The 9,837-nt window shown below is 39.7% G+C and overlaps 1 protein-coding gene across 1 annotated transcript in view; it reads right to left on the bottom strand.

Annotated features, from left to right (window-relative positions):
• Positions 1–9,837, bottom strand: part of ICA1L (islet cell autoantigen 1 like) — a 55,915-nt gene that overhangs the window by 21,742 nt on the left and 24,336 nt on the right. The window contains exons 3-6 of the mRNA XM_003785119.3: positions 7,680–7,803; positions 4,721–4,919; positions 3,112–3,237; positions 1,582–1,680 (exon numbers count right to left, since the gene is read on the bottom strand). Of these exons, the coding sequence (XP_003785167.1) occupies positions 1,582–1,680; positions 3,112–3,237; positions 4,721–4,919; positions 7,680–7,803 (548 nt within the window). The remainder of the gene's footprint in view (positions 1–1,581; positions 1,681–3,111; positions 3,238–4,720; positions 4,920–7,679; positions 7,804–9,837) is intronic.

The following is a 9,837-nucleotide window of genomic DNA, read 5'->3' as shown; positions in this document are numbered from 1 at the left end:
ACTACAGGCGCCCGCCACAACGCCTGGCCATTTTTTTTTTTTTTTGGTTGCAGCCATCATTGTTGTTTGGCGGGCCCGGGCTGGGGATTGGAACCCGCCACCTTAAGTGTATGTGGTTGGCATCTTAGCCGCTTGAACCACAGGCGCCGAGCCTGAGTTTGAGGTTGTTGTGAGCTGTGACACCACAACATTCTACCAAGGGCAACATAGTGAGACTCTATCTCCAAACAAACAAAAACCACATCCTGGGGCCGGGCGTGGTCACTCACACTGGTAATTTCAGCACTCTGGGAGGCTAAGGTGGGTGGATTGCCTGAGCTCACAGGTTCAAGACCAGCCTGAGCCAGAACGAGACCCCCCCGTCTCTAAAAAAATAGCCAGGCCTTATGGTGGGTGCCTATAGTCCCAACTACTTGGGAGGCTAAGGCAAGAGAATCACTTGAGCCCAAGAATTTGAAGTTGCTGTGAGCTATGACAATACAGCACTCTACAGAAGTGCTCTCAAAGCACTCTACAGAGACTCTCAAAAAAAAAAAAAAATGCATCCGAAACTCCAGGAATATGGTTATAAGATATGAACCTATCACATCCAGCTTGAGCAAACCAACCAACAACACTTTCAAGGTCTACTGATAATAAGGCCAAATGGTAAGTTAAAGGTACTAAAACTTAGCTTACTAGAATTGAAGAAATGACTTATCACCATGTGTCTCTGCTGGATAAGCCATATACGAAGATATGCACATGTTAAAAGCATGATAGTTGGGTTGGTGTCTGTAGCTCACGTGGCTAAGGCGCCAGCCACATACAACACAGCTGGTGGGTTCAAATCCAGCCTGGGCCTGCCAAACAACAATGACAACTACAACCAAAAAAATAGCTGAGTATTGTGGCGGGCACCTATAGTCTCAGCTACTTGGGAGGCTGAGGCAAGAGAATCACTTAAGGGGAGGGGTTGGAGGTTGTTGTGAGCTGTGATGCCACAGCACTCTATCCAAGGCGACAGCTTGAGGCTCTATCTCAGAAAAAATAAATAAATAAATAAATAAAAGCATGATAGTCAGAGTATCTTTCGCATGTTTTACAGAAAGAGCTGATCTAACATACTGGTCTCTTCAACTGCAATCACACGTATATAATGATCATAACTGGCCTAATTTTGGTATTATGAACTGTTGTAAAAGTAAAACTAAGAAATTTTTCTTCAACTTGTAAAACTGTCAGGTAGGTAATTTGGTCACTTGTGAGAACATATGACCACTTTCCATTACTTGTTTCTCTTGAGTGTTTCCTTTTCATAGCCTTTTCTTATCTACTTTGCATTTTAATTTTCTCTTACCTTATCCCTCTTTTTTTCCCTGTCCAACTAATTTCTCTAGCCTGCCTGCAGTGTTCTCATGTATTTTGGTGCTGCTGGCAGCATTTGAAAACAAGGAAGTATTCATCCTTGGCTAACAGAGTCCAGAAGAATGTTTCTCAATGTTTTACAAATTTAAAATTAGGTTTAGCAAAAATAGTTTCAACATTATCACTAAAATGAAGTATAATACATTTAAACAAGAGAACATGAAAGAAATGTACCTTGAGAGCTACAAAATCATGTGGATGAAAGCCAATACAGGCATCCTGGATTTGGGACATCATTCGAGCTGTTTTTTCCCAGAATCCAAGCAGTGTTCTCTGCAGAAAAAGATAAAGTGACACTAGAGTTCTGCTTCTCCTCTATGACTTTGTATTTCCTCACTAGTGTAGCAGATGAATTGTTGCCAAATAAGAAGAAGCAGGGACTAAATTCAAATTCCAAAGTTTGGAGAACCAGAAAGCATTGAAAAAGTAATTCTGCACAAGAACTGCCATCTGCAGAGAGGGAAGGATAAGGGAAACAGGATAGGGAAAGAATTAGCATCTGTGTTTGCAGGTGTGGGTGTCTATCTGTGCAGAGCCCTGGAATGCACATTAAAGCCACCTGGAGTGTCAGTGACTGCAGCTAAGGGATTAGAACAACCGAGGCATCCAATAGAGAAATAATAAAAGCACAAAAATACCAATCTCTACAGAAGCAAGGACATATGTGTAATCTTTATGTTGACAGCATATACAAGCACTTCTTTAATTGGAGAAAGATAACATTTACCTCTGTATTTGACCTTTCATCTAAGGTTCAAGAAAAATTTGCAAAAAAAATCTGTTCTCAAGCTAACTCAAGTAACAGGAAATGTTCCTTGCTGCTATGAGGTTCCTATTTAAAGTGAGAGGGTAAGTAGAGAGTATAAAGGAGAATTGAACTAACAGCTATTGTGTCTCAGGTGTTATGCTACACAGATGGTCATACACTTTTATTTTCAAGTGCATCCTTTCTTAATTCCAGAATTCCATAATACTGAATAAGGTAGATTCCCTAAAATCAGGACTGAATATCCATTTCCTTCAGTTTATTACTCTTATATGAGTATAGTTTATTCTATTTTGCTATTTGTGAATATATATTAAAATTAGTAACTGGACTTATTAATATCTAAATTGTTCACTGTATGTATGATTTGGTATAATACTGTATAAGCACAAGTGAGAATTCTGAGGTTAAAGTGATATGGGATAGCATCTTGGCAGAAAGAAAAGAATGCATGCCCTAGAATTAGAAAACTTAGGTTTTTAAGCCCAACATTGCCATTACTTTAATTCTCATGGGATTGATATTCTTCATCCATAAAACAAAAGAAAAGTTTTCAAACTTTTGGGGCCATGGCATCTTTGCTTAAAATGAAATTATATGTAGAAGTTCAAAATCAGAAGTGTAGCAGTTCTGGCTGAACCAAGCCTGAAGCGCCTTAAATTTTGCCTCCTCAATATTCCTCTTTCCAATCTCAGATGGTCCCTAAATCTCTCTCCTAGGATATCAACAAAAATAGCCACAGGAGTAGACAATCTCTTAGGTCTTTTTTATTTTAGAACTTTATATAATTCTCTGGCTGTCATAACTTCAATTAATTATAACAGAGTCAAAGGATCTAATCAATTATATACTTTTTTTGTGCCCTTTAGACAATTTTTAAAAAGGAATCTCACCACTCATCTTTACTGCAAGGACATGCTGACCATGGAGGTGGGTACCTGGTAGGTAGTGAGTGAATGAGATAACATGTTGCAGCGACTAGCTCCAAGTAAATCCACTTTCTGACAAACATCCATCTTTAACTTGTCAAAAGAAGCTTTGCTATTTCTCACTTGGGTCTGTACCTGCAATCACAAAAATGCTAATTATTATTACCAATAATATAGATTTATAATAATGTTTACTACATATTTATAATACTTACAATAAATATTTTCAGATACATATATTTTTCATATAATAGATTAATTATTTTCCTTGTATTATTAATATTAACATTTCATGAGTAATGATGAAGATTTTAGCTATCTTTAGTAATTATAGATTCTTTCCAGCAGATATCTTTATGTTGAGAAAATGAGATAACAGATGGAAAGTATATAGTTAAGAAAAAAAATCCAAATAAAACTAAACATCTAAAATTTTTCATGAATAGTGTTTAGCTAAAAGAGGAATAAATGGAAAAAGAGGCCTAGTTAAATGTTGAGAAGCATTAATGATATTTTAGAATCAATCCAGGAGCTATCGCTCATGCCTATAATCCTAGCACTTTGGGAGCCAAGGTGGGAGGACTACTTGAGGCCAAGAGTTCAAAACAGGTCAGGCAACGTGGCTTTTACACCTGTAATCCCAGCATTCTGTGAGGCCGAGGCAGGTGGACTGCTTGAGCTCAGGAGTTCAAGACCACTCTGAGCAAGAGCAAGACCACATCTCTAAAATTAGCCAGGAGTTGTGGCAGGCGCCTATAGTCCCAGCTACTTGGGAGGCTGAGGCAAAGGATCACTCGAGCCCAAGAGTTTGAGGTTGCTAGCTTGGTGCCTGTAGCCCAACGGGCTAAGGCGCCAGCCACATACACCTAAGGTGGCGGGTTCAAATCCAGCCCGGACCCACCAAACAACAATGACGGCTGCAACCAAAAAACAGCCGGGCGTTGTGGCAGGCGCCTGTGGTCCTAGCTACTTGGAAGGCTGAGGCAGGAGACTCGCTTGAGCCCAGGAGTTGGAGGTTGCTGTGAGCTGTAATGCCATAGCACTCTACCCAGGGGGACAGCTTGAGGCTCTGTCTCAAAAAAAAAAAAAAAAAAAAAACAAGAGTTTGAGGTTGTTGTGAGCTATGGTGCAATGGCACTTTACCCAGGGCTACAAAGTGAAACTCTGTCTCCAAACAAACAAAAAATTAAAAAAAGAAAAAATTTTAAAAGTCCTAGAATGGAAGGACCTGAAGAGCTTGACACATTTGAAGAACAGCAAAGAAGAGAGTAGAGCATATCTTTTCTGGAGAATAGGAAGACAGTATAAAAGGAGGCTGACAGAAGGACCAGTAAGCTTGAGCCTTTCTGTGTCTCTCAAAAGTCCAAGTAGGCAACATTTGTAGAGTAATTAGATCTATTACAGGGGATAAAAAGATGGTGTGGAGATGCCAGTCAAGGAGTAAAAATAAAAGTGTGACAAGATTTTGTACTTTAACTATAATCTTCCAGCAACCAAGAATTCATAATAAAACATATTTCAAAAAAAACAGTATGACATTTTATCATCTTGATTAAATTTTTCTGTGGCAGTTCTGTATTTTATGTATCAAGAGTAGGAAAAGGATACATTTTCATACTTTTCTGAACTTTTCCATTTGTTTTAAGGTATCTGGGTCCAGTTCATGGGATATATCTTTCATCCACAGTAGAGCTCCCCTGTATTCTGTGCGTGCTTGCTCCATCCGATTAATTGTCATCAAGGTATCAGATACTGCCCTTTGACTGAATGTTGCTACTTCTTGCTTAAGACGAGACAAGGGAGTACACAGGGCCAATCTAATGGGAAAGAGGTAAAAATCAGAGGGTTGTACATACTATATGTAAAACAAGACAAAGATTTAAACCAATCATAAAGCAGCAAGATGACTCTACAACTAAAAAACTATTAAGATGCCTAAGGAGAAAAGAAAGTACTTAAAAAGAAAGTAAGGCTTGGGTGGCACCTGTGGCTCAGTGGGTAGGGTGCCAGCCCCATATACTGAGGGTGGTGGGTTCAAACCCGGCCCTGGCCAAACTACAACAAAAAAATAGCCGGACGTTGTGGTGGGCTCCTATAATCCCAGCTACTCAGGAGGCTAAGGCAAGAGAATTGCCTAAGCCCAGCAGCTGGAGGTTGCTATGAGCTGTGACACTATGGCACTTTACCAAGGGTGATAAAGTGAGATTCTATCTCTAAAAAAAAAAAGAAAGAAAGAAAGAAAAAAAGAAAGTAAGGCTCATGTAGCCAACTTTGGAGTATATTAATAAAGATGTTTCTGGCTCGGTGCCTGTGGCTCAAGTGGCTAAGGCGCCAGCCACATACACCTAAGGTGGCGGGTTCGAATCCAGCCCAGGCCCACCAAACAACAATGATGGCTGCAACCAAAAAAATAGCCAGGTGTTGTGGCGGGCGCCTGTGGTCCCAGCTACTTGGGAGGCTGAGGCAGGAGACTCGCTTGAGCCCAGGAGTTGGAGGTTGCTGTGAGCTGTGATACCACGGCACTCTACCCAGGAAGACAGCTTGAGGCTCTATCTAAAAAAAAAAAAAAAAAAAAAATTTATGTTTCTGTATTTGCCCATTTTTGTTACTTCAGGAAAAATATCATTTTTTGCAACACTTTGGATGTTAATCCACGTGTAAATAACCTGCCAAGTAAATATGCCATTTAGAAAAGAGGTTTGAGGGTAAAAAAGAACCTATATTCATAAAGCATAATACATTAATAGAAAGCCTTTCATTTGCCTAGTTTAGGGAAAACCTGGATTTAGAAGAGCAGATACGGCTCGGCGCCTGTGGCTCAAGCAGCTAAGGTGCCAGCCACATACACCTAAGGTGGTGGGTTCAAATCCAGCCTGGGCCCGCCAAACAACAATAATGGCTGCAACCAAAAAAAATAGCTGGGCGTTGTGGCGGGCGCCTGTGGTCCCAGCTACTTGGGAGGCAGAGGCAGGAGACTCGCTTAAGCCCAGGAGTTGGAGGTTGCTGTGAGCAGTGAAGCCATGGCACTCTACCCAGGGGCTCAGCTTGAGGCTCTGTCTCAAAAAAAAAAAAAAAAAGAGCAGATACAAGACTAAAAGAACTAAAGGGCATGGAATTCTTAGGAGCTAAGGATGAAGACAAAAAAACAATAGAACCTCTGGAGATTGTAACAAACTGGTCAACATATGGAGGTGGTCAACCTAAGGAACATCCACTGAGTATATGTGGTGCATGTCCAGTCTATGAAAATTAGGTCAACTTCACTTGGTCAATGTAGGGAGGTAGTCAGTGATGGAGGTTCTAGTATATTTTAAAAATAAATGTCAAATCCAACCCCTCTGCTCTGCTTTTGACTTAATTGGAGGTCCCTGCTCTCTTTGGAGAGAGCTTCCAATTGGAGGTCACTTCCTTTAGGATGGACTTTTGCACTGATATGATATTTCAGATTAAAGGTACTTATGCTTATTATCATTATTACAGGTCTAATAAAGACTGTTTTTATTTTTCTTCTGAAATACAAAGATTTGGGCTATCTTTAGTAATTATAGGAGATTTGTTGAAGCATGTATCTTTGTGTTAAAAAACTGTGAAATAACAAATGGAAAGTAAGTAATTACAAAGAAAAAATTAGGACAGACACAGTGCTCATGCCTGTAATCCCAGCATTTTGGGAGGCAAAGATGGGAGGACTGCTTGAGGCCAGGAGTTTGAGACCATCCTGGGTGACATAGCAAGACCATATCTGCATAAAAATATTAAAAAATTAGCCAGGAATAGTGGTGTTGCCTATTATCCCAGATACTCAGGAGACTAAGGCAAGAGGATCCCTGAGCCCAGAAGTTTGAGGCTGCAATGAACTATGATCTCATCACTACACTCCAGCCTGTGTGACAGAGTACGATCTTGTCTCTAAGAAACCAAAAACAGGCTAGGTGCAGTGGCTCAACCTGTAATCCTAGCATTCTGGGAGGCTGAGGTAGGTGGATTGATTTGAGCTCAGAAGTTTGAGACCAGCCTAAGCAAAAGCAAGACCCCCATCTCTACTAAAACTGCTTGAGCTCAGGAGTTCAAGACCAGCCAGAGCAAGGATGAGACCCCATCTCTACTGAAAATAGAAAAAACTAGCCAGGCATTGTGGTAGGCGCCTATAGTTCCAGCTACTCAGAAGGCTAAGGTAATAGGATTGCCTGAGCCCAGGAGTTTGAGGTTGCTATGAGCTATAATTATGCCACAGCACTCTACCCAGGGCACAGTGTAAAACTCTTGTCTCAAAAAAATAAAAAAACAAAATAAAATGTTAGCCATTCTGTGACTGTTACATTAAACCGCTTAAGAACTATAAATACAGAACTAAAGGTTATTTCTATGAATTAAGCAAGCAAGAACATCAATTGTTAAATAATTATTCTGAATAATTAGTAATTAAGAAGTATCAAAACAGTTATAAACTGCAATATAGTTCTCTTTTACCCTTTATTGGAATCATCAATGAGCTTTAAAAGTATGCAAATGTAAATACACATGTCAAAATGTCATTTGCCTACAGATTTAAGGAAGATGAAAAACCATGGTTAAACCTTTGCTTGGCTGAAGAACAGAGTGCCTTGCCAGTGGCATCCATCATTTTGCCAGCTTGAGTTGCATCCCGTTCTGCTTGAAACTTTAAAAAGAGCCCTAGCTCATTTTCTTCCTCTGATATAACTAGGGGGAAAAAATCATAATATAGTTAATTGTTTTATTTCACCATTTATTTCACCATGTATATGTATATACATACAACTAAAATTCTCACAGCAATAACTCTATACTAAGATTCACTTGGAGAAGGAAGAAGAGAAATTTATTTTTAAAATACAAATATCTGGGCTCCATTTTCACAGATTCTGATCTTACAAGCACTCCAGATGGTTTTGATGCAGTGAATCCATGGGTTTTGCTTTGGGAAAGACTGATCTTTAGGGACAAAAACCCCTCAAATCTATAAAATAAAACAAAACCACAAATAATGCCCTTTCAAATGCCCAGAGATACATTTTAGGACCATTGCCTCTTACTAAGTATTTGTTTCCTATTTAAACTTGTTAACTCATTCTTAATTATCATCCTAGCTTCAGTTTCCTATGTTTAGTATCCCAAACCCAGAGATGTCCACGATTTTCTATTAGCAGCCTTAAAATTTGTTATCTAGTGGAGTTCTACTCAAAGTATGGCCATGGACCAGAATCTTCTGTTACCAATCTATGACAAGGTAAGTAAAGAACATGAGAATACTGCACAAAGACTTAAAAATTTGAACATTTTACATTTGTTAAACCAAATAATTTTAAAACTGAGCTTACATTTTTCATGCCTTTATTTCATTTTTCTAAAAATTAATTTTCATTGAATTTTTTAAAGTATCAGTTTACAACCGATTGAAAGAAAACCACAAAACAATAAACGGGTCCTTCTTCACAGTTTAAACACTGATAGAATGTAAGGTGACCCTCTAGCCATACTAAGACTAATAAAGAAGGGGAAACCCATAAGGTGTTATAACTATGAACTTTTATTTGTTTTTTTGTTTGTTTGTTTGTTTGTTGAGACAGTCTCACTTTGTCACCCTCAGTAGAGTACTGTGGGGTCAGAGCGCATAGCAACTTCAAAGTCCTGGGCTCAAGCAATTCTCTTGTCTCAGCTATTCAAGTTGCTGGGACTATAGGTGCCCGTCACAATGTCTGGCTACTTTTTAGTTGCCAGACACTTAATCATTCTGGCTCAGGCTGGTCTCAAACCTGTGAGCTCAAGCAATCCACCCACCTCAGCCTCCCAGAGTGCTAGGATTACAGGTGTGAGCCACCGCACCCGGCCCCATAACTACAAATTTTTTAAATAAACAAAATGACAACAAATGTCATGCTTAATTTCTCCTTTCACTGATAGAAAAATTGAAGTTAGGGTCCAGTTATGGTGGCTCATGCCTTTAATCTTAGCACTCTGGGAGGCTGAGGTAGGTGGATTGCCTGAGCTCACAGGTTCAAGACCAGCCTGAGCCAGAGTGAGACCTTGTCTCTAAAAAAATAGCCAGGCATTGTGGTGGATGCCTGTAGTCCCAGGTACTTGGGAGGCTGAGGTGAGAGAATCACTTGAGCCCAAGAGTTTGTGGTTGCTGTGAGCTATGATGCCATAGCACTCTACCAAGGGCAACAAAGTGAAACTCTATCTCAAAAGAAAAAAAGAATTAAAAGAATTCAATTCAAAAGAATTAAAGTTAAAAACTGAAAAGAAGTCCCTGAGTACCTCTGAGGCAACAACGGAACTCAGACCTTCTCACTTGCTGGCTCCCTACTCCTGCCGCTACTCTCTGTCATTCCAACAAGAGTGACCCAAGGAGAACGCGATTGTGTTATCAGGGAGGTTTCTACACATTCTGGAGTATCATCTTACATAAAATCATGTACTGTACTATGAACAACTAACCTGCTCTACAGTGGATGAGATTTGGGTAGCCATATTAATTTAATCATCTGATTAGTTGAGATATGTATAGATTATATATTTCCTTTGAAACAGAACTTCATAACTACTAGAAAAAAATATTCATTTGTGTATGATGATTCTTTTTTTTTGAGACAGAGCCTCAAGCTGTCCCCCTGGGTAGAGTGCTGTGGCATCACAGTTCACAGCAACCTCCAACTCCTGGACTCAAGCGAGTCTCCTGTCTCTGCCTCCCAAGTAGCTGGGACCACAGGCGCC

Source organism: Otolemur garnettii, unplaced genomic scaffold (assembly GCF_000181295.1).
Source record: "Otolemur garnettii isolate 467f Iridium unplaced genomic scaffold, OtoGar3 scaffold00013, whole genome shotgun sequence".
Taxonomy (NCBI): Eukaryota; Metazoa; Chordata; class Mammalia; order Primates; family Galagidae; genus Otolemur; species Otolemur garnettii.
Note: the sequence above shows the minus strand (reverse complement) of the source record. Positions and strands in the feature narration are given on the sequence as shown.